General features: G+C 42.9%; 1 protein-coding gene across 16 annotated transcripts in view; it reads left to right on the top strand.

The window, feature by feature from the left end:
- The window catches only part of SMC1A (structural maintenance of chromosomes 1A), a 48,069-nt gene that overhangs the window by 4,244 nt on the left and 19,324 nt on the right, over positions 1 to 24,501 (top strand). For 8 of the 16 annotated variants that reach the window (XR_014075775.1, XR_014075774.1, XM_081565436.1 and 5 more), the window contains exons 2-19: positions 4,007 to 4,195; positions 4,307 to 4,419; positions 5,519 to 5,722; positions 5,816 to 6,054; positions 6,614 to 6,872; positions 6,955 to 7,095; positions 8,710 to 8,792; positions 8,947 to 9,154; positions 10,119 to 10,304; positions 10,398 to 10,577; positions 10,676 to 10,822; positions 10,923 to 11,060; positions 12,048 to 12,168; positions 12,267 to 12,369; positions 15,340 to 15,481; positions 17,806 to 17,951; positions 18,043 to 18,196; positions 19,339 to 19,449. Coding sequence is in view for 13 of the 16 variants with exons in the window: in XM_081565436.1 (XP_081421562.1) it covers positions 4,007 to 4,195; positions 4,307 to 4,419; positions 5,519 to 5,722; positions 5,816 to 6,054; positions 6,614 to 6,872; positions 6,955 to 7,095; positions 8,710 to 8,792; positions 8,947 to 9,154; positions 10,119 to 10,304; positions 10,398 to 10,577; positions 10,676 to 10,822; positions 10,923 to 11,060; positions 12,048 to 12,168; positions 12,267 to 12,369; positions 15,340 to 15,481; positions 17,806 to 17,951; positions 18,043 to 18,196; positions 19,339 to 19,449 (2,864 nt within the window). In the remaining 3 variants the exon portion in view is untranslated. Of the gene's footprint in view, positions 1 to 4,006; positions 4,196 to 4,306; positions 4,420 to 5,518; positions 5,723 to 5,815; positions 6,055 to 6,613; positions 6,873 to 6,954; positions 7,096 to 8,709; positions 8,797 to 8,946; positions 9,155 to 10,118; positions 10,305 to 10,397; positions 10,578 to 10,675; positions 10,823 to 10,922; positions 11,061 to 12,047; positions 12,169 to 12,262; positions 12,370 to 15,339; positions 15,482 to 17,805; positions 17,952 to 18,042; positions 18,197 to 19,338; positions 19,450 to 24,501 lie in introns of all 16 variants that reach the window. The other 8 variants (XR_014075776.1, XM_081565437.1, XM_081565439.1 and 5 more) reach the window with 3 other exon arrangements.

The following is a 24,501-nucleotide window of genomic DNA, read 5'->3' as shown; positions in this document are numbered from 1 at the left end:
CTCTGCCACCAGGGAAGCTCAGTTCAGTTCAGTCGCTCAGTCGTGTCCGATTCTTTGCGACCCCATGAATTGCAGCACGCCAAGCCTCCCTGTCCATCACCAACTCCCGGAGTATACCCAAACCCATGTCCATCGGGTCGGTGATGCCATCTAGCCATCTCATCCTCTGTCGTCCCCTTCTCCTCCTGCCCCCAATCCTTCCCAGCATTAGGGTCTTTTCCAGTGAGTCAACTCTTCGCATCAGGTGGCCAAAGTATTGGAGTTTCAGCTTCAACTTCAGTCCTTCCAATGAACACCCAGTACTGATCTCCTTACAATCCAAGGGACTCTCAAGAGTCTTCTCCAACACCACAGTTCAAAAGCATCAATTCTGCAGCGCTCAGCTTTCTTTACCGTCCAGCTCTCACATCCATACGTGACCACTGGAAACACCATAGCCTTGACTAGACGGACCTTTGTTGGCAAAGTAATGTCTCTGCTTTTAAATATGCTATCTAGGTTGGTCATAACCTTCCTTCCAAGGAGTAAGCATCTTTTAATTTCATGGCTGCAATCACCATCTGAAGTGATTTTGGAGCCCAAAAAAATAAAGTCTGACACTGTTTGCACTGTTTCCCCATCTATTTGCCATGAAGTGATGGGACCAGATGCCATGATCTTAGTTTTCTGAACGTTGAGCTTTAAGCCAACTTTTTTACTCTCCTCTTTCACTTTCATCAAGAGGCTCTTTAGTTCTTCTTCACTTTCTGCCATAAGGGTGGTGTCATCTGCATATCTGAGGTTATTGATATTTCTCCCGGCAATCTTGATTCCAGCTTGTGTTTCTTCCAGCCCAGCGTTTCTAATGATGTACTCTGCATAGAAGTTAAATAAGCAGGGTGACAATATACAGCCTTGATGTACTCCTTTTCCTATTTGGAACCAGTCTGTTGTTCCATGTCCAGTTCTAACTGTTGCTTCCTGACCTGCATACAGGTTTCTCAAGAGACAGGTCAGATGGTCTGGTATTCCCATCTCTTTCAGAATTTTCCACAGTTTATTGTGATCCACACGGTCAAAGGCTTTGGCATAGTCAATAAAGCAGAAATAGATGCTTTTCTGGAACTCTCTTGCTTTTTCAATGATCCAGTGGATGTTGGCAATTTGATATCCGGTTCCTCTGCCTTTTCTAAAACCAGCTTGAACATCTGGAAGTTCACAGTTCACGTATTGCTGAAGCCTGGCTTGGAAAATTTTGAGTATTACTTTACTAGCGTGTGAGATGACTGCAATTGTGCGGTAGTTTGAGCATTGTTTGGCATTGCCTTTCTTTGGGATTGGGATGAAAACTGACCTTTTCCAGTTCTGTGGCCACTGCTGAGTTTTCCAGATTTGCTGGCATATCGAGTGCAGCACTTTCACAGCATCATTCAGAATCAGAAATAGCTCAACTGGAATTCCATCACCTCCACTAGCTTTGTTCGTAGTGATGCTTTCTAAGGCCCACTTGACTTCACATTCCAGGATGTCTGGCTCTAGGTGAGTGATCACACCATCGTGATTATCTGGGTCGTGAAGATCTTTTTTGTACAGTTCTTCTGTGTATTCTTGCCACCTCTTCTTAATATCTTCTGCTTCTGTTAGGTCCATACCATTTCTGTCCTTTATTGAGCCCATCTTTGCATGAAATGTTCCCTTGGTAGCTCTAATTTTCTTGAAGAGATCTCTAGTCTTTCCCATTCTGTCTTTTTCCTCTATTTGTTTGCATTGATCACTAAGGAAGTCTTTCTTATCTCTCCTTGCTATTCTTTGGAACTCTACATTCAAATGGGAATATCTTTCCTTTTTTCCTTTGCTTTTCGCTTCTCTTCTTTTCCCAGCTATTTGTAAGGCCTCCTCAGACAACCGTTTTGCTTTTTTGCATTTCTTTTCCATGGGGATGGTCTTGATCCCTGTCTCCTGTACAGTGTCGCCAACCTCTGTCCATAGTTCATCAGGCACTCTATCAGGTCTAGTCCCTTCAATCTAGTTGTCACTTCCACTGTATAATCATAAGGGATTTGATTTAGGTCATACCTGAATGGTCTAGTGGTTTTCCCTACTTTCTTCAATTTAAGTCTTAATTTGGCAATAAGGAGTTCACGATCTGAGCCACAGTCAGCTCCCGGTCTTGTTTTTGCTGACTGTATAGAGCTTCTCCATCTTTGGCTGCAAATAATATAATCAGTCTGATTTCAGTGTTGACCATCTGGTGATGCCCATGTGTAGAGTCTTCTCTTGTGTTGTTGGAAGAGGGTGTGTGCTACGACCAATGTGTTCTCTTGGCAAAACTCTGTTAGCCTTTGCCCTGCTTCATTCTGTACTCCAAGGCCAAATTTGCCTGTTACACCAGGTGTTTCCTGACTTCCTACTTTTACATTCCAGTCGCCTATAATGAAAAGGACATCTTTTGAGGGTGTTAGTTCTGAAAGGTCTTGTAGGTCTTCATAGAACTGTTCAAGTTCAGCTTCTTCAGTATTACTGATTGGGGCATAAACTTGGATTACCGTGATATTGAATGGTTTGCCTTGGAAACGAACAGAGATCATTCTGTCATTTTTGAGATTGCACCCAAGTACTGCATTTCAGACTCTTTTGTTGACCATCATGGCTACTCCGTTTCTTCTAAGGGATTCCTGCCCACAGTAGTAGATATAATGGTCATCTGAGTTAAATTCACCCATTCCAGTCCATCTTAGTTCGCTGATCCCTAGAATGTCGACGTTCACTCTTGCCATCTCCTGTTTGACCACTTCCAATTTGCCTTGATTCATGGACCTAACATTCCAGGTTCATATGCAATATTGCTCTTCATAGCATCGGACTTTGCTTCTGTCACCAGTCACATCCATAGCTGGGTATACTTTTTGCTTTGGCTCCATCCCATCATTCTTTTTGGAGTTATTTCTCCACTGATCTCCAGTAGCATATTGGGCACCTACCGACCTGGGGAGTTCATCTTTCAGTGTCCTTTCTTTTTGCCTTTTCATACTGTTCATGGGATTCTCAAGGCAAGAATACTGAAGTGGCTTGCCATGCCCTTCTCCAGTGGAATGGTCCTCTCCAAAAGACACTGACTTTTTAAAAAGACCAAACTAGTTTTCTTGTAGAACATTCCACATTCTGTGTTTGCCTTAAAGTTTTCCTCATGCTGTCATTTACCATGTTTCTCTAACTGCTGTATTTCTTATAAACTGAGGGGTAGGTCTAAAGGTCTGTTTAGATTCAGGTTGAATATTTTTGGAAAGATACTTCATAGTTATGCTGTGTACTTCATGTATCACTATAAAGACATGCCTTTTTAAAAATGTTAAAATACACATAACGTAAAATTTACCATCTTCACCGTTTCTGAGTGTACAATTCAGTAGTGTTAAATATATTCACATTTTTATGCAACCAGTCTTCTGAACTTTTTTATCTTGCAAAAGACTATACTTGTCCAACAACAGCTCTGCATTTTCCTCCTTCCCTCATCCCGTGTTTTTGTTTGTTTGTTTTTAAACTTGGTTGAAATCAAACTGTGTTGAGTTTTGTATCATGCTTGTTTCTCCTGTTTGTGGGCATCTTCCCATGTCATCAAAGGTTGTAGAGGACTTCCCTGGTGGTCCAGTGGTTAGGACCCTGCACTTCCAATGCAGGTAATGTGGGTTCATTTCCTGGTTGGGGAACTAAGATCCTACATGCCTTGCAGTAAGGCCAAAAAAAAAAAAATGTAGAATGATCTATTTTGTGAATATATCATTTCCTTAATTGGGGTTCTAGTTTTTGGCTATTGTAAGTAGTAACTTCAAAGGAGCTATTTTTCTAAGCCTTTGATCCAGGGCTTTGGTCAGGCCTAGTCTTTACAGGGGCAAAGCAGTATTTTGTCCTCCTGATAGTCTAAGCACTGAGTGATTAGAGGGCGTTTCTGTTCTCAGTGTCTCTTTTATTCCTTTTCCCCCCTCCCCTTATTTCCCCTCCTCTACTTTGTCATGTCCTCCTTTAGGTAAGTCAAATCTTATGGATGCCATCAGCTTTGTGTTGGGTGAGAAAACCAGCAACCTGCGGGTAAAGACCCTAAGGGACCTGATCCACGGAGCTCCTGTGGGCAAACCAGCAGCCAACCGGGCCTTTGTCAGCATGGTCTACTCTGAAGAGGGTGCTGAGGACCGCACGTTTGCCCGTGTCATTGTTGGTGGGTGAGGCTGGCCACAAGGTTCTCCTTGGGTCCACAGGGGTGGCTAGACTAGTTTGTTGGGGTAGGAGGGAGGCCTGACCCTTGGCTAACTCATGTATTGTCTTGTAGGAGGTTCCTCTGAGTACAAGATCAACAACAAAGTGGTCCAGCTACATGAGTACAGTGAGGAATTAGAGAAGTTGGGCATTCTTATCAAAGCTCGTAACTTCCTCGTCTTCCAGGTGGGCGTTTTTTTTTTTTTTTTTTTTTTTTGACTGTGTTGGGTGTTTGTTGCTGTTTGGGCTTTTCTCTTGTTGGGCAAGCAGGACCTACCGTGTGTGTGTGCCTGTGTGGTGTGCAGTCTTCTCATTGTGGTGGCTTCTCTTCAGATGGGCACTTTAAACAGTTGTTGGTTATCTACTTTTTTTCCTATCCCCACTGGACTTGCTCCATCTCTGGCTTCATCATCTCTCTCTGAACTAATGTAGCAGCTTCCTCACTGGGCTTCCTGACTCCAGTCTGACCCCCTCCTGTTCATCCCCTAAAATTCATCTTATGAGAGCACAAATATTCCTTCCTCTTAAAACATGTCAGTGATTTCTCACTGCCTTCTGATGGCAGTTCTCAAATTGTAGTCTCCAGATTGGCATCGACTGGGGACATGTTAGAACTGCACATTCTCAGGCCCTACCCCAGACCGATAGGGGCAGAGACTGTGGGGTGAGGCCCAGCAGTTTGTGTTTTTCCAGGTGCTCCAGGTTATTATGATGCACACTAAAATTTGAGAACCATTGCCTTAGCATGAAATCCAACTCCTGTCATTCATGAAACAGCCCCGCTTTGGCTCTTGCTCACCTCACTACCCTCATCTGCCAATACTCTTCTAGCCCTGCACTCCAGCCTAATTAAACTTTTTACAGTTCCCCAAATTTGCCTGCTTTCTTTGGCCTGCAGACTTTGCAATACTAATTTTCCTCTGTGTGGAATAACCTCGTCTCTCTTACTTTTTTGTTTAGTTTTTTCCCCATCTTCCAGACACAGTTGTCACCTTTGGGAAACCTTCCCACATAGATACCCCTACCAGCCATCTACACTCAAGCTTCATTTAGTTCTTTTTATGTGCTCCTGCTGTCACTGCACATAACACATGGCGTTGTCTCTGCTTCTATTTCTTCTGTTCCCCATGTACCTTAAAAGGCAGGGGATGTCCTCAAAGCTCAGTGGTGAAATGTGGCACCCGCTGTGGGGAAGGGATCAATGAACATTTTCTGAATGATGGAGTGGGTAGGGGAACTGAACTGAGTAGTGTCTAAGTGGGGAGAGTGTTTTGACCTTTACTAGGGTGCTGTGGAATCTATTGCCATGAAAAACCCCAAAGAGAGGACAGCTCTTTTTGAAGAGATCAGTCGCTCCGGGGAGCTGGCCCAGGAATATGACAAGCGAAAAAAGGAAATGGTAAAAGCTGAAGAGGACACACAGTTTAATTACCATCGCAAAAAAAACATCGCAGCTGAACGCAAGGAGGCCAAACAAGAAAAAGAAGAGGTAGGTGGCCAGGTTGCCTCTGGGATCTGAGAGGCCAGGATGAAGCCAGTGCCTCACTGATGCACCCCTGCCTCCACACCCCTATTTGCACAGGCTGACCGATACCAGCGCCTGAAGGATGAGGTGGTGCGAGCTCAGGTACAGTTGCAGCTTTTCAAACTTTATCATAATGAAGTGGAAATTGAGAAGCTCAACAAAGAACTGGCCTCTAAGAACAAGGAGATAGAGAAGGACAAGAAGCGGATGGACAAGGTAGAGGATGAGCTGAAGGAGAAGAAGAAGGAGCTGGGCAAAATGATGCGGGAACAACAGCAGATTGAGAAGGAGATCAAGTAAGTGGCAGGACTGAGCCTGCGACTTGTGGAAAGCATCTTCCCCTTGACTTGGCTTTGGCTAGAATCAGGCACATTTCTTGACTTGCATGTTAGACAAATAGAGTATTTAAGTACTCAGACTCCGTGTAGATAGGTACTCAGAAGAGGAGAACTTGAAAAGGGTGGTGGCTTTGCCAAGAAGAAGTGATGGGAAGCCACTCGTGACTGATAGTCCCTTCCTAGAAGAGGACAACTGGAGCTTGAAGTTCAAAGGACAGAAATTTGAAAAGGTTAGATCAGACGGGGAACAGTTACGTGAACACAGGGTACTCTTGGGAGTTCTTACCGAGAGGTCTGGCCTGGCTAGGGTTGAGGCAGGGGTGGTAGCTTTACCTTCTAGAGTGGCTGGAATGCCAGGCTGAAGCCATCACAGGATCTGTGGGGCATCAGCCCTGTTCTTTTAGGCACTTCCCTGAGGCTTGGAAGGGAAGTGCCTAATCCCCCTTTGGATTAAAAAGCCTTGGAACCCTCCCTTCTCCCACTGAGCTAATTGGTTCCCCCTCCCCTCTGGTGAAAGGGAGAAGGACTCAGAGCTGAACCAGAAGCGGCCTCAGTACATCAAGGCCAAAGAAAATACTTCTCACAAAATCAAGAAGCTGGAAGCAGCCAAAAAGTCACTACAGAATGCTCAGAAGCATTATAAGAAGCGTAAAGGTGACATGGATGAGCTGGAAAAGGAGATGCTGTCAGTGGAGAAAGCTCGGCAGGAGTTTGAGGAACGGATGGAAGAGGAAAGTCAGAGTCAGGGCAGAGATTTGACCCTGGAGGAGAATCAGGTAAGCTCTGAGGGGTAGGGGGATGGGCAAATAGATTGCTAGGCTGACAGGACTGATTTGGTCATCCCTGTCCCTGACACAGGTGAAGAAATATCACCGCTTGAAAGAAGAAGCCAGTAAGAGAGCAGCTACCCTGGCCCAGGAGCTGGAGAAGTTCAATCGAGACCAGAAGGCTGACCAGGACCGGCTAGATCTGGAAGAACGGAAGAAAGTAGAGACAGAGGTGGGCATGCCTTACAGGATTAGAGGTGATGGTCCAGACAAAAGGAAGTGACGATAGTCTTAACAGTAATGACCATAGTTAACATCTAGCATGGGGCTTCCCTGGTGGCTAAGTGGTAAAGAATCTGCCTGCCAATGCAGGAGACACAGGTTTGGTCCCTGGGTCAGGAACATTCCCCTGGAGAAGTAAATGGCAACCCATTCTAGTATTCTTGCCTGGGAAATTCCATGGACAGAGGAGCCTGGCGGGCTACAGTCCATTGGATCTCAAAAGAGTTGGACATAGCGACTAAACAACAAAAGGCAAGCTCCTACTGTGTGCTAGGCACTGTTTTTTACATATATGCAGTCATCTTTTAAAAGATTTATTTATTTGTCTATTTTATTTTTGGCTGTCCTGGGTCTTAGTTGCTGCTTGCAGGCTTTCTCTAGTTGCAGTGCTCAGGCTTCTCATTGCAGTGGCTTCTCTTTTTGCGGTGCACGGGCTCTAGGGCCCACGGGCTTCAATAGTTGTGGCTCTTGGGCTCCAGAATGCTGGCTCAGTAGTCGGTGGAACATGGGCTTAGTTGCTCTGCAGCATGTGGGATCTTCTGGACCAGGGATCGAACCTCTGTCCCCTGCATTGGCAGGTGAATTCTTAACCACAGGACTACCAGGGACGTCCCTGCCTAGGGTTATTAACTGGCAGAACTGGGATATGAACCTGGGCAGTGTAGCCCACACTTTTTTGGGTTTTTTTTTGGCTGCACCTTGTGGCATGTGGAATCTTAGTTCTCTGACCAGGGGTTGAATCTGCGCCCCCTGCAGTGGAAGAATAGAGTCCTAGCCACTGGACCACCAGGGAAGTCCCAGAAGCCCACACTTTCAAGTATACTTCACTTACTGTCTTCCTAATAACAATAATAGTAAAATAATAGGAAGGATGGAAAATTATTATAATATTCCAAGAGCCTACAATGTTCCAGGTATTGTACTAAGCAGTTTTAAATGTTTAAAAGAAGGTATTAGGCATTAATAGCTATTTTATTAGTATTTAATAGCTAGGCGCTTCCCAAGAATCCACCTGCCAATTCAGGAGATAAGGGTTCAATCCCTGGGTCAGAAAGATCCTCTGGAGTAGGAAATGGCAAAGCACTCCAGTATTCTTGCCTGGAAAAGTCCATGGACAGAGGAGCCTGGCAGGCTAGAGTCCATGGGGCCGCAAAGAGTAGGAAATGACTGAGCAATTGAGTGCACACACACATAGAATTAGTGGCTAATACATGTTAAGCACTTAATGTGTATTCTGTGAAGTGGAGGTTACCTGCGTTTTATAGATGAGAAAGCCTTACTTTGTCTTGGTTTGAGCCTCCCTGATTGGTGAGGAAGGTGTTCCAGGCTGGGTAGAACACCTGTGAGAGGGTCTCATAGGGCCCATGGTGGCCCCATCAGTTAGCAGAGACACACTGAATGCTGTTTTGTGCATCCGATTTTTAATAGTGATACTAGTGACAGATTGTCTGTGATTGTTAGGCTCTTAGGATGAGTAGGCATATGGGGGATGAGCCAGGGCTCCATGGTCTTGGCCTTAATTTGCTCAGCCTATGGTGATGTAGTGTCTTTGCCTCTCTCCCAGGCCAAGATCAAGCAAAAGCTTCGGGAGATTGAAGAGAATCAGAAACGGATTGAGAAACTAGAGGAATACATCACAACCAGCAAGTATGTGGCTTTGTAACATCCCCTCTTACCTCCAGGCCTGTTCTTATGAACCCTACCTGTCCTGCCCCTCCCTAGGAAGGACCCTCATAGTCCCTCTCGGCCAGGAATATTTTCTGGCCAGCCAGGATAACCCCAGTATTTCCTTACTTTGTAGGCAGTCTCTAGAGGAACAGAAGAAACTAGAGGGGGAGCTGACAGAGGAGGTGGAGATGGCCAAGCGGCGTATTGATGAGATCAATAAGGAGCTGAACCAGGTAATGGAGCAGCTGGGGGATGCTCGCATCGACCGCCAGGAGAGCAGCCGCCAACAGCGAAAGGCAGAAATTATGGAAAGCATCAAGCGCCTGTACCCTGGTTCTGTGGTAAGAGTGGAAAGGGAACTCATTTCCTGACCAGTTTCTTTCATACTCACTGTCAGAAAATTTTCCCAGCAGCCCCGTGAGGACAGGATTGCTAATCCCATTTTTACAACTGGGGAAAACTGAGGGTCAGAGAGATTACATGACTTGCTCAAAACAGCATAGCTTATATGTATAAGAACTGCAATTCAAACCCAACTTGTTCTGACTCTTAACCTTGTGTTCTTTTCGTCACACCAGTTGTATCTTTCTGAAAGTTTTGTCTTGCTTGTGTCCACTCTTCTATGGGAGGTGGAGAAACTGAGGAGGCCTTTGGGAAAGGGAAGGGGCTGCGGGGCAGGAATAAGTTCCCAGAATGTATCAATAGCTCTGTGCAGGCTTCAGTGTGAGCTCCTTCGGCATATAACAGTCAGCTCATTTACTAGGTTTTATCAGATCTCTTGGCCTCTTGAACGAAATCCTGAGTTCCCAGATTCCCTGAATATTATCCCTCTGTTGCCGTAATTCCATCCCTGGGTTCAACTTAATTGGGTTCTACAAATATTTCTTCATGATTTCCATAGATCATGAGTCCCCAACCTCCAGGATCTAATGCCTGATGATCTGAGGTGGAGCTGATGTAATAATAGTAGAAATAAAGTACACAATAAATGTAATGTGTGGGATGATTCAAGTGCGTTGCATTTATTGTGCTCTTTATTTGTGGAACCCAATTAAGTTGCATAATGCCTGCGGTGGCAGTGGTCTGTGAAATGGTAAAAGTGAGGTTTAGAAAGATGATTCTGGATTCAGACATGACTGCCTGAAGTTGTTGTTGCTCTGGGGCTAGAGTAGGCCTTTTTTCCATAGTTTGGGGGCTGTGCTCCTGATAGAGATTCTGACCTGCCATCCCCCTTCTAAGCTGGGAATTAGGATTCCTGAGCCAGCTCTCAAAAGCTTCATGCTTCACTCTTCTGACTTTCCTTAGTACGGCCGCCTCATTGACCTCTGCCAGCCCACACAAAAGAAGTATCAGATTGCAGTAACCAAGGTTTTGGGTAAGAACATGGATGCCATTATTGTGGACTCAGAGAAGACAGGCCGGGACTGCATTCAGTATATCAAGGAGCAGCGTGGGGAGCCTGAGACTTTCTTGCCTCTTGATTACCTGGAGGTGAGGCTGGTGGTGATGGGGTCAGGGCATTGTGAGAGGGCTGCTCCTCCTAGTCCTCCATGTTCAGCCACTTAACTAAGCTTTTTCTTACAGGTAAAACCTACAGATGAGAAACTCCGGGAGCTGAAGGGGGCAAAGCTGGTGATTGATGTGATTCGCTATGAGCCACCTCACATCAAAAAGGCCCTGCAGTATGCTTGTGGCAATGCCCTTGTCTGTGACAATGTGGAGGATGCCCGCCGCATTGCCTTTGGAGGCCACCAGCGCCACAAGGTATGGATTCCCTCACCACATTGTAACTGGATAGGCTTAGTATTGGCGATTCCTTTGTTCAGCTTCTCCCCCTTCTCTCTTTTCCCTGCTGTATTTAGACAGTGGCACTGGATGGGACCCTGTTCCAGAAGTCAGGGGTGATCTCTGGTGGGGCCAGTGACCTGAAGGCCAAGGCCCGACGCTGGGATGAGAAAGCAGTAGACAAGTTGAAAGAGAAGAAGGAGCGGTTGACAGAAGAGCTGAAGGTAAGCCACAGGCAGGGCTGTCCCTAGGAATGGGGGTCCTAAGCCCAGGCCAGCCGGCCACCTTCTTACCACCTTAGCCTTTCCCTCTTGTCCACTTCAGGAGCAGATGAAGGCAAAGCGAAAAGAGGCAGAACTACGTCAGGTGCAGTCTCAGGCCCATGGACTGCAGATGCGGCTCAAGTACTCACAGAGTGACCTAGAACAGACCAAGACACGGCATCTGGCCCTTAATCTGCAGGTGGGGCCTGACCTTCAGCCCTGTTCACCAATGGCCATCCTCACATTCCTGGTCTAGGCTTTTCTAGGGGTGGGGAAGTTGTCCCTCTTCCCTCTCTCCTCCCAGTCTGTTCCTGAAAACCAGGAATAGATGGCATAGAGTTAGACAGTCAGGGGTTTAGGTCTTGGCTCTATGACGTTAGGCAAGTTACTAAACCTCTCAATGTTCAAATCTTTTGCTCATTTTTATATTGGTTTGTAAGAGTTTTTTGAAAAATATATTCCAGAAACGTCTTTTTCAAATGCATGTATTACAGATACTCAAAAAACAGAACGAAACAAACACCAAACAAAAACAAACCTCTCAGTGTCCATTTTTTTCACCTTAATCTGTAAAGTGGGAGTTAGAATTATAGGGTCCTTGCACAGATTGAATGAGTTAATACATGTGAAGTATTTAGACTGATTGCTTGTACCAAGTGGATGTTCAGTAAATGTTAGGTGCTATTTACCTAATTAATTCATTCAACAAATATTTGAGTTTCTTCTGAGTTTTGAAAGTGAGCTACAGATATTTCAGTCCCCGTGAGTGGAGGTACTTTTCTAGCTATATTAATGTGTTTGATTATGGGTGCTTCCCTAGACCACTCTGGAGGTGTTATGTAATATGTGGTATATATATCATTTTTCTAAAATCAAAAAGTCTAAATTCCAGGACACGCCTGACCCCAGGGGTTATAGATGAGGGAAGTGTAGACCTGTAAAGAACAATGTTTATTGTGTGCCCAGCCTTTTGGATTGAAGCTGGCAGACTGGAGGCCAGGGAAGGAAGCCATATGATGGTTCAAGTGAGAGATGATGCAGCCTTGAGTGGAGCAGTGCTAAGTCAGGTTCTCAGTGTGTGGAGAGTTAGCCCTTTTTGTCCATGGGACTGGTACACACAGGGTGGCTGGCTCCTTTTCTCTAAGGATCCTGGTCTCTTTTGTCCTCTCAACTCCATTTCTTACAGGAAAAGTCCAAACTGGAGAGTGAGCTAGCCAACTTTGGGCCTCGAATCAATGATATCAAGAGAATCATCCAGAGCCGAGAGAGGGAAATGAAAGACTTAAAGGAGAAGATGAACCAGGTTGGTAGAGGATGGACCTGCCCAGCACGGGCAGGACTAGGATTGGAAGCAGTACTCTGACCCAAAGGGCCCTTTCTCTCCCTTGCTTCTCTTCTTAGGTAGAGGATGAGGTATTTGAAGAGTTTTGTCGGGAGATTGGTGTGCGCAATATCCGGGAGTTTGAGGAAGAGAAGGTGAAGCGGCAGAATGAAATCGCCAAGAAGCGGTAGGTGGAAGTCTGGGTAGAAGGGGGAGATTGAGGTATCCTTGAGCCCCTAGCCTGACATCTGGGGAGTCAAATGCCATCATAAGGTAAGCAGCAGCTTTTAGAATGATGGACTTTTATTGTAGTCACCTTTAAAGAACAGGGACATCAGGGAAGCAGTATAGGGATTAAGAGTGCCAGCTTTAAACATGGTTTACCTGGATTAAAATCCCAGCTCCAAGGTTCATTTATCTTGAGTAGTGACCTCTCTAGGCCCCAATTGCCTTATGTGTCAGATGGGATAATAATGATACCTATCTCAGATTGTCAGGTGGATCAGAGGTTGGGCTTAATCCTTATAAAGTATTTAGCATGATACTTAGCACCTACTAAGAGCAGTAGATAATAGGCTACAGCAGTGAAAGCCTAACCACTAGAACCACCCAGGGAACTCCCAATAGATACTAGCTTTTATTATTGTCATTATCCTAATAGGTGTTGAGTGAGAGGAGAGCCAAAGTTCTAGGTTGGAAGAATAGTAAGAACAAAGCAAGTTTCTCTTTTCTTTCCCACTTTAATTATTCATTTGTTCAACCAACCTTGTGCCAAGTTTTCCTGTGCTAGGTATTGGAAACAGTGGGGAGATATGAGTAAGAGAGATGAACATGACAGTATCTCTGAAGGAGGTCACCCCTTGAATCCTGGGCTTCAGTCAGCCCATCACCCATATTGTAACAATTCATTGGTCTCCTACCCCCAAGCCAGGCTCAAGGGATATAGAATTGAATCAGAGACTGTCCCTGTCCTCAGGGAGTTTTGGAGTAGTGGAGGAGACGAACAAGTAGATTAGCAATTTCAGAATGATGCTGTACTTTTTAGGTAGATAGAAAGTACAGAGGAAAATGTTCGAAGAACTGTAGATCAACAAGAAGAAAAAAAACCTAGACATCCAGTAGAAAAATGGACCGAGGATGTATTCGTATATAGCATTTCATGGAAAGAGAAGCTCAAATGGCTGATAACCGTGAGTTGATGTTCAGTCTCATTCCTAATCAGATAAATGCAAATTAAAACAACCTAGCAACATTTGGTGAAAATAAGTCTGCATGAGCCCCTTGACTTAGCAAAGCCGCTCCTTGCATCAGTATCCCAGAGAGTTTTGGCCACCGGGTCTCCAAGAGACAGATTCAGAGTTCATCTTGGCGTACTTGTGGTAGTGGGATGTTGATGGCAATGTAGACAGCTGTCACTGCAGGGAAATACAAGTTAAATGTGATGACTGTACAGACTATGGAATACTCTGTTCAGACAAGAACTAGATTTACAGGCGGTAACAAGGATAAATTTATAACACTGTACATTTGTGTAAATTTAAAAGTGACATTTTATAAGTATATGCACTTTAAGGTTATATACATATGTATGCATCTACCTATCTGTATATAATGTACATCACTTCAGTGTGTTTGCTCACTGTAGGGAACATAATAGGAGTAGAAACCTGATTGAACCCAAGAAGACAAGGGAAACGTCTTGTACAGACAGTGATCATAAAAGTTTTGTGGACTCTGGGGTATGATTAACTCAACTGCACCCAAAAGGGAGGAACCCAACAAAGTATAATAGAAACGAAGAACCTGTTCGCAATCCTCAGGGAAAGTTCTACAGAACAAGGAGTGATGAACTGGAGACTTGTAGAGTGATTTAGCCAGCCAGGCAGTACACAGAAGGGAGTTCCAAGCAGTGAGAACAGCATGCTTAGAGGTGTGAGAGAGCATGCCTTGTTCTGTAAACTAAAGTGTTGAATGTCTGGAGCAGAAAAATGGGGTCAGGAGGAAGGTGGGGGTGTTGGAGAGGTCAGCAGGGGCCAGATCACAGAAGGCTTTATGAGTCATTCTTAAGAGATTGAACTTAAAATTGCATAGCTCAAAATTATAGAGTTAATTACATTCTATTTGGATTATAGTGACTAATAGGTTTAAGCTGCTACCATGACATCTGGCAACATCTGTCACACCATATTGGGGGGTAGAGGGGCAGTTGGAAGTTAGCCCTGCCTGTCCTGCTAATATCTGTGTATGCCAGTTGCATACTTTTTTAGTTTATAAAGAGTTAGGGAGAAGGGAACTACCAGGGATCTGTTTTCTCCATATTTTTTTTAACTATCCAACCTCTGCCCCCGTAGAAGTTCTGGACTCTTGGGACAGAGGTATGTGCAGGGGTTTGGGGATAGTTGGAAAGAGTCAAAGCCCATGGACTGAATACAGTCAGTCAACCTGGAGATGGTGATGATAACGAAAATTTATTGAGTACTTACTGTGTACCAGGCAAGGTTCTAAAGACTTTATACATATTAACTCCCAATAACTGAGGTAAGTACTATTGTTATTTCCATTTTTCAGGTGAGAAAACAGGTAAAGAGATATAATTACTTGTCTTGAGATTCACTACCAGTAAATGGCAGAGTTGGGATACCAATCCTCTTATCCTACCACATTATATTGTAAGGATGCCATAGGAGAAGAATCCCAGGTTTTGGTGTTTAGACTGGGATCTGATCTCACATTTGCTAGCTGTATGGCTTTGGGCAAAGTCTTTTACCTCTTGGCCCAAGTTTCCTTTTTTTGTGAAATTAGGATAATAATGCCTACTTGTAGAGCTATTCATTAGAGGATTAGAGGTAATGTATGTAAACTACACAGAAGCTTAATAAATAGGAATTAACATAGCTGGTGGATTGAGGTGGACCTTTTTATATCTGCTTCTAGGAACTTGTCGGGGGAGGGCTCCAGTGTTTAAAGGAAGATTAATAGAGTTTGGTCCTATCTCCTCTGCCTTCTGCCATACCTACAAAGCTAGGCCAGGGAACTTAGTTCTGTAACTTGAGGGGACAGTTTTATGTGGATCTATGTGGATGAGCTCAGTGGTGACTTATATTCAGCAGTAACTGAGTCCCTGTGCCCTAGGCCTAGTTCTCCTTTCTCCCCACAGTTTGGAGTTTGAGAATCAGAAGACTCGTTTGGGTATCCAGTTGGATTTTGAAAAGAACCAACTGAAGGAGGACCAGGATAAAGTACACATGTGGGAGCAGACAGTGAAAAAAGATGAAAATGAGATAGAAAAGCTCAAGAAGGTAAGAAAGGAGAACATGAAAAACTAAAAACTAGGAGAAAAAATTGGAAGAGATAATATCCATCATTTATAAAGCCCTCCTCTAAATAAGAAAAACACCAAGACCTAAATAGGGAGAAAAAAAATGAGTGGCATCAACAGTTAAAGGAGAGATCCAATAACCCATAAACACATATCCATAACTGAGCCTTAGTAGAACTCAAAGGAATGCAAATTAAAACAATAATTACATGTAATTTGTTTCTTATCACGTCACTCAAGATTAAAAAAAAAAAAAGGATACTAGCCATGTTGCACAAGACCAGCATTCTTAGGCCATATGGCAGCATCCATTGAGAGTCTTCAGAATACATTTCTCCTAACTCACTAATACCCAAGGAGATCCAAAGTGTTGGCATAGCTTTGTGCACACAGGTTGATAATTAGTGACAAATATTTATAGTTCCATATAGGAAACTGTCCTGTGTCTCCTGGGAATTAGGATTGAAGCAAATTATGCTACATTCATGTAAGTATTTGTGTAGTTTAATAGTTTCAAATTTGAGTAATATACTGACCTCTTTTAAAGATTCATGTTGGCTTAAAATATCCTTAATGTTAAATATGTACAAACGTACCACTTAACCAAAAAGCCAGGACAAACTTCCAAATTAATTTTATAATTAACCACAGTAACTCATTGCAACAGGTGATGGTGTTTTGCTGAAACTGAGTTCCTTTTCACAGTGTGCCTGTGCTGACGGCCATGGCTCAGTTTCTTTGAGTCAAGCATGCCTGTTCCACTGGTTATTTGATGACTCATTTACCCACACCCGTTCTCTTTAAATTCCTGTGGAACATTTTTAAAAAAATTTCTTTGGCTACACCAGGTCTTAGTTAGGGCATGCAGGATCTTTAGTTGTGGCACTTGGGATCTAGTTCCCTGGCCAGGAATTGAACCCGGGCCCCTTGCACTGGCAGTGTGGAGTCAACCATTGGACCACCAGGGAATTCCCTAAATGCTGTGAAACTTTTGTTCCTTGCAACATCCCTACCTGAGGTGATTTGATTCTCACTTGGCTTAAGTACATCATTTGAGTTTTATGTCTGCCTTTGTTTGTTGTTGGTTGTATGGTTTTGTTGGGTTTTTTTCCTCCATTAAACCCTCATGATTGAAGTAGTCCTCGTTGGTGTCACTGCAATCTTCAATGCAAATAGAGATTGGGTAGTAAAATCCTGGGGCAGGAGTAGGTAGACATGTAGATGATCCAGAATCATATATTTCTTTTTGGCTATTTTGAAATCATTTTAAATTTAGCAGAAAGCTGCAAAACTAGTACTAAGAACTCCCATCTACCTGTCACCAAGATTCATCAATCATTATTTGCTGTATTAGCATTTGCACTCTCTGTATGCATATTATTTCTTAATGCATTGCAGATATATCCCCTTCTGTGACTTTCAGATCAAAGTGAAAACGTTCTCCTTAAAAAACAAAACAACATAATAAGTAAGATTATAATCCCCATTGACTGACCACTCTCAATCTCAGTCCTTTTACTCTTCCTAGGGCCAGTCTCATCTAGAGTATATTCTTCCAGACTTTATAGGCATTAATTACATTCTTATATGTGTGAAAAGTGAAAGTCATTCAGTCATGTCTGACTCTTTGTGACCCCATGGACTATACAGTCCATGGAATTCTCCAGGTCAGAATACTGGAGTGGTAACCTTTCCCTTTTCCAGCGACCTTCTGAACCCAGGGATTGAACCCAGGTCTCCTTCAATGCAGGCAGATTCTTTACCAGCTGAGCCACAAAGGAAGTCCTCTTATATGTGTACTCATGGAAAACATACAGTATTATGCTTTTTAAAAACATTGATGTTGTTGTCGCTCGTGACTGTAGTGTTGATGTGAAAAAGATGCTTAAATGACATTAAGTCAGAATATAGACTTTTAATTATAATTTAGTCTCAACTATATTGACTTTGTCCATAAGTAATATTGGGAGGTGATAGGCTAAATGTTAATTGGTTACCTCTGCCTGGTGGTATTTCAAGTAATTTCTTTTTTCCCTCCTACTTCATACTTTTTTATACTTTGAACATTTCTACAGCAGGCAGTTTGTATATTGGGGTTGGGGAGAGGTCAACAAAATAATTTGGAAAAAGGTAAAAGAAGCCAGAGGAGTGATGGGGGTTTGTAAAAGCAGAGCTCATTGAAGATAGATTCCAACAAACTACCTGGTAGAAAGGGTGGGCACAGAGGGAGAAGATTCCATTCCATTCCAGTGGGAGCGGAGGGAAAGCCTTCACTTCTTGTCCTGTTCCCCCTGCTGGGCCTAGGAGGAGCAAAGACATATGAAGATCATAGATGAGACCATGGCCCAGCTACAAGACCTGAAGAACCAGCACCTGGCCAAGAAGTCAGAGGTGAATGACAAGAACCACGAGATGGAGGAGATTCGTAAGAAACTGGGGGGCGCCAACAAGTGAGTGGGTTCAGGTCTGGGCTTGGGGGAAGTACGTAGTATGGGCAGCTTGCCGGATTTGGATCTCACCTATCTCCCTGAATCTTCTTAGGGAAATGACCCATTTACAGAAGGAGGTGACAGCCATTGAGACCAAGCTTGAACAGAAGCGCAGTGACCGCCACAACCTGCTACAGGCCTGCAAGATGCAGGACATCAAGTTGCCACTGTCTAAGGGCACCATGGATGATATTAGTCAGGAAGAGGTGAGTATCATGGTGGTGGGTGTGGGCTGTGAACAACATAACCAGGGATGGGGGGTGAAGGTGGCCAGGGAGGGCAGGTGAGAGAGAGAAGGATGGTGGGTGAGGGTGGTGAGTGACAAAAGGAGGGATGCAGAGGAGATGAGGCAGGGTGAAGACAGGTGAGGTGAAAGGTGATAGCCTTGATGTGAGAGGGCAGTTGTTGGGGGTAGGGTGTTTGTCAGTAGGTGGAGAAGGAGGTAAGCCAGGAGAAGAGGAAATCATTCATGAACCTCAGGGACTTGAGCTAAGATAGTTCCAGCAGGTGATGGATATTGGTTGTTGTTCAGTCACTCAGTCATGTCCGACTCTTTGCGACCCCATGGACTGCAGCATGTCAGGCTTCTCTGTCCTTCACTGTCTCCCAGAGTTCGCTCAGATTCATGTCTATTGAGTTGGTGATGCTACCTAACCGTCTCATCCCAAGAGCAAAAGAAGATGGAAGTTGTGGGCCCTGAAGGATGGTAACTTAGCTGCAGTGAGAGAGGTTGGTCAGGAGAGGGTTGGGTAAGGGACAGCAGCACCGCAAAGGTGATGAAGCACAGTTATGGGAAAGGGAAAGACACAAGCCAATAGAAGAGCCAAGGCATTTTATCCACTGAAAGTGAGGCTTGATTGATAGCAAGGGGGCTGGACTGTTAACTGAGAGGAGGTCTCGGATATCTTGTCTTTGACCTGAACATGTATCTCAGTCCCACATGTCTTTCTCCCTCCTTTCTTCCCAAACATTTCCATTTAATTCAGAAAAATCTTCTGAACACTGGCAGTGTGCCAGGCATCATGGTAGCACACGATATAACTACTTCTAATCCTAAGCACAGCCTTGCCAGGCAGGCATGGTCTCATGTTACAGATGAGGGTTTGTGTGTTTAAATGAGGATTCAAGCAACAGCATGTCTTGCCCAGGGTCACACCATTAGTCAGTGGTAGAGCCCAGTTTTGAACTCAGGTCTTTCTGCCATCAAAGCTGCTCTTCTTTCTGCGACAAGTGCTTTCTATCGAGGTGCTTCTCAAAGGCTGCCAAGAAGCCCCCCTCTCCAGCCCCCTCTAGAGGAGTACTCTTACAGCCAGTCAGCTGCATTTGACTCTCCCTCTCACCATTGCAGGGTAGCTCCCAAGGGGAGGATTCAGTGAGTGGCTCCCAACGGACTTCCAATATCTATGCACGAGAGGCTCTCATCGAGATTGACTACGGCGACCTGTGTGAGGATCTGAAGGTGAGGTTCAGCCTCGGGCGGTGGGGACAGCCTCCCAGCTGTCCAGAGAGAGGGTCAGCCCATCTGGGGGCCCTGTGGAGACAGACCGTGTCTGGAAAGAAGGGCGAGCTGGCAAGGGGGGGTGGAGTTGTGATCTAGGGTCTCCCCTCATATGCACACCAGACACAGGCACATCTTCTACCCCCCTCCCAGCTGCCCCCGTCCCTGCCTATTACCAGTCTTCCCCTTCCACCTGTGTACACAACTCAGCCTAGATACATGGAGAACAAGCTCCTGTACAGAGAACAGATAAACTTTGGGGATTCCTTAGGGCTCTATCCCAGGCATCCTTTCCTTATGTGGGGTTCTCATCCTTCATATCTCCTCTCCCAGGACTTCGGCTGCTATCTCCATGCTAGGTCCCACAGGTAACTCAAACCCCAGCCTTCCTCCCCAAATCTGCCTCTTCAATGTCCTTGACTCTCACTTTGCATATTTAATGAATTAGCAAGCCTTGTTGATTCTACCTTCCAAATGTCTACTGAATTCTTCTTTTCTCTGTTTGTGCTGTAATCTGTTGCAGGCTGCTTTCACCTCTCACATGGGCTACTACAGGAGCCACCTGAATAGTTTCTGATGCTTTCCAAGCTATCATTATAGCCAGGGGAACTTGATATTTAAAAATTTATTATGGAAACTTTCAAACAGATACGGAAGTAGAGAGATATAATGAACCCCAGGTACCAATCATTCAGCTTCAATAATTAGCAGCATATGGTCAATCCTGTTTTTAATACCCTTCCCCCTCCTAATTGGCACATTTAAAATCAAATTCTACGTATTTCATTCATAATTACCTCAGTATATATCTCTGGCAGGATTCTTTTTTTAAAAATGTAGCCACAATAGCATACCAAAAAATTAGCACTGACTGCAGTGTCATCCAATAGTCAATAAATGTTTAGATTTCCAGGAATGTCCCATAAATATCTTTTTAAAAAATGTTTGTGTTTTTAAATCAGGATTCAGGTGAGGTCCAAGTGAGGTCCAAAATTGGTCTCTTAAGGTCTATAACATTTTTTTATCCCTTTTTATTTTTTTCTTCCACTTTATGATAGAAAGTGGGTCATTCAGTTCAGTTCAGTCACTCAGTCGTGTCCAACTCTTTGTGACCCCATGAACTGCAGCACGCCAGGCCTCCCTGTCTATCACCAACTGCCAGAGTCTACCCAAACCCATGTCCATTGAGTCGGTGATGCCATCCAACCATCTCATCCTCTCTTGTCCCCTTCTCCTCCTGCCCTCAATCTTTCCCAGCATCAGGGTCTTTTCAAATGAGTCAGCTCTTCGCATGAGGTGGCCAAAGTATTGGAGTTTCAGCTTCAACATCAGTCCTTCCAATGAATACCCAGGACTGATCTCCTTTAGGATGGACTAGTTGGATCTCCTTACAGTCCAAGAGACTCAAGAGTCTTCTCCAACACCACAGTTCAAAAGCATCAGTTCTTCGGTGCTCAACTTTCTTTATAGTCCAACTGTCACATCCATACATGACTACCAGAAAAACCATAGCCTTGACTAGACGGACCTTTGTGGACAAAGTAATGTCTCTGCTTTTTAATATGCTGTCTGGGTTGGTCATAACTTTCCTTCCAAGGAGTAAGCATTAATTTCATGGCTGCAGTCACCATCTGCAGTGATTTTGGAGCCCAAAAAAACAAAGTGGGTCATTGGTCTTGTACAATTTTTCTATACTCTGAATTTGACTGATTGTGTCCCATGGTGTTATTTAACATGTTCTTCCATCCCTGTGTTTCCTATAAACTGATTGGTAAATCTATGGTTTGATTGGATTCAGGTTTATTTTTTATTTTTGGCAAGAATATATCATAGGTGGTGCTGTGTACCTGTAAACTTCCTTTTGCATCACATCAGTAGACATTGAATATCAGTTCTGTCTTTGTAGTGATAAGATTTGATGAATACACAACATTACCTATGAAATATTAAGCTTTTATATCCACCAATTATATGAAACACTGATGCCAGAAGAGCATGTTAAATAAAGCACAGGGATACAGTTAACTAAATCCAGACTATGGGAAACTCAAAAGGACAAAAGGCCTGGTCTCTTCCATAAATAAATGGGAAGAAAGAAATAAACAGAAAGGGAGAACTTTTATAGACTTATGAGACAAATCAACCAGTTAGAATTTGTCTCTCTCCCTTGAATCCGTTGCAAAGAAAAGAGAGGCAGGGGAATTTATAGATTAAATGAGAAGTAAGAGACACAACCAAGTGTAATGTGGGCACCTTATTTGGAACCTGGTTTGAAAAACCTGTAAAAAATTTTTTTACATAGCATGATCAGGATGATTTGAACACTGTCCAGATAGTTTATGATGGATGTTCAGGAATTGCTGTTAATATTTCTAGGTGATAATGGTATTGTGGTAAAAGTGTTCTTAGTTTTATAACAGTGGTTCTCAATGGGTGGGGTAGATTTTGCTTACCCAGGGGACATTTGGTAATGTCTGGAGATATTCTTTTCATACCTGCTTGTCACAATTAGGACAGAGGTTACTACCAGTATCTAGTGGGTAGACACCAGTGATGCTGCTAAACATCCTACAGTATACAAGGGACACTACCCACAACAAATCATCTGGCCCAAAATATTAGTGCTGAGATTCAGAATCCCTGTTTTATAAATACATACTGAAATTATTTATGGATGAAATGTCTGAGATTTACTTGAAAATAATTGAATATAGAAAGGAATTGGGTGTAGATGGCAGTGTATTGGCCATGAGTTGATAGTTATTGAAGCTGATAATAGGTACATGGGGGTTCATTTTATCATTATCTGCATTTTTGTGAATGTTTCAAGATTTACATAATGTAAAGTTAAAAAAGGAAAAACAATCATGATCACCAGGTTAAGGTGTTTTTAGCCCCATCAATTTTATAAAGTTCCCTATCCTTTCACAGCAGGTTTTAGTAGTCATTAACAAATGATCATTGCCTATATCTATTAAGGGCTGCAAAATGGTAATTTTCTGCTTTTTTTCATTCCTCCTATGTTTATTAATTGGATTTCTAAAAATTTTCTCACATCAACTGTTTAGTTCTTTTGAAATACAGTTAGTACAGAAAAGGTAGGATAAATACTTAATTCTTTGCCTTTATTTATCAGCTTTTAGAGTTGGTTGTCCTTACAACCTTTAAAGGTGACCAGTAAGGTTTCTAATTTATATTTTTTATGAACTTAAGTGCTTAAATGTATTTTGGTATTTTTCAGTCTATTTGGAGTCATTTTTCTTTTTGATATTCGTATTATCCCATTCTTGGCCATTGGGAGCCACTTCACGTTGATTTTTGCTGTTCTTATTTCTAGGTTTTTATTACGGAAAACTTCATATGCATAAGTAAAATAGTACAGTGCTGCCTCATGGCCATCACCAGTTTCAGCAGTTATCTACTCATGGCCAAACTTGTTTCATGTGCACCCCCATACAAGCCATCCTCTCTGCCCTCCCCACCCCCAGGATATTTAAAAGTAAATTCTGGACACCATGTCATTTCATTTGTATTGTAAATATTTCAGAATATATCTCTATAAGAGAAAATTCTTAAAAATATTTAGAATTATCATACCAAAAACCCAATAGCTTAACATTGGAGTTATATTATATAATTCATTAATATTAATATGATTAGTATTCACATTTCCCGGATTGTTATACACACACACACACTCTTTGCTTGTTTGAATTGAGAGTCAAGTAAAATGAAAGAAACAGATAATTGATTTAGTGATTGGTTGATGATGTCTCTTAAGTCTCATTTAATCCAAAAGTTCCTCCTGTCTATTTTTATTTTTCTCTACAATATTTATTATTGTTGAAGAAATTTGCTTATTTCTCCTGAAGGATTTTCTGCGTTCTATACTGTTGATTATGTCCTGTGGTTTTTAAAATATCGCCCCAGAATAAAGCAAAAAAATGAGTTCTGCTAGACCCTGTAGTTCCTGTAACTGGGTAGTTAGATGTTGATCAGTGCTGTTAAATACAGATATAGTATGACTCACATGTGTAACTTTTAAAGAGTGAAATTAATTTTAATACTATATTTTGTTTAACCCAGTATATACAAAAGAATTAACATTTCAATGGTAAACATTATAAAATTTATTGATGAGATATTTGACCATCTCTCTGTACTGAGTTTTCAGAATTCATTATCTGTTTTACGCTTCTAGCACATCTCCATTTGGATGCTAAATTTTCTTCAAAAATACTTGATCTGTGTTTAGACCTCCTAAAATTTACAATTGAAAATGGAGAACCACATACGAAGTTTCATAGTAACTGAATTATCAGTTTTTAAGTTTAAATTATCTAACATTCAGTAAAATAAAAACTTTAGTTCCTCAGTCACACTAGCTGCATTTTTCATGCTCAGTAGTGATATGTGGCTTCTGGCCGGTATATTGGACAGCTCAAATCTAGAGGTTTGATTAGATTCAAGTTTTGGGGTTTATTTGGTTAAGACTGCTTCAAATGAGGTCGTTACTTCCATCAAGAGGTTTATAACATCTGGTCAGTGGCTCTTTTTGTGTAGCTTGCAGCCATGATGATTATTGCCTAGACCCATTATATAATTTGTCGAGGGTTGCAAAATGGTCATCTTATTCTATCATTTCTTTATTAGCTAGAACACTGTAAAGAGAGATTTTCTCTCATCAATTATTTGGTTACCCTGGGGCATTTTGTATAGGAAAGGCAAGATATATGTGCTGGATTCTTTCTCTTTATCAGTTTATGATGAATTAGTTCTTTGGCATTCTCAAGATATGGCCACCGAATTGTTTTCATCTTGTTATGAACTTTTAGATTTAAACTTTTGATGTGTTGCACTCTTATGATTATTATCCTTCTTGTTGCATGAAGTTGTTGGCATCTTTGGCCCGTGGGGACTCATTCAAATTGGCTTCTGAATAATTTTGACACATCTCTTGTACTCGTTTGATATCTTCCTTGCTTTCTGGTGTGTCCATCCAGGCTCATCCTT

Source organism: Giraffa tippelskirchi, chromosome X, assembly GCF_054371585.1.
Source record: "Giraffa tippelskirchi isolate mGirTip1 chromosome X, T2T-mGirTip1v1.2.pri, whole genome shotgun sequence".
NCBI classification, from domain to species: Eukaryota; Metazoa; Chordata; class Mammalia; order Artiodactyla; family Giraffidae; genus Giraffa; species Giraffa tippelskirchi.
This window is presented reverse-complemented; position numbering and strand designations above follow the sequence as displayed.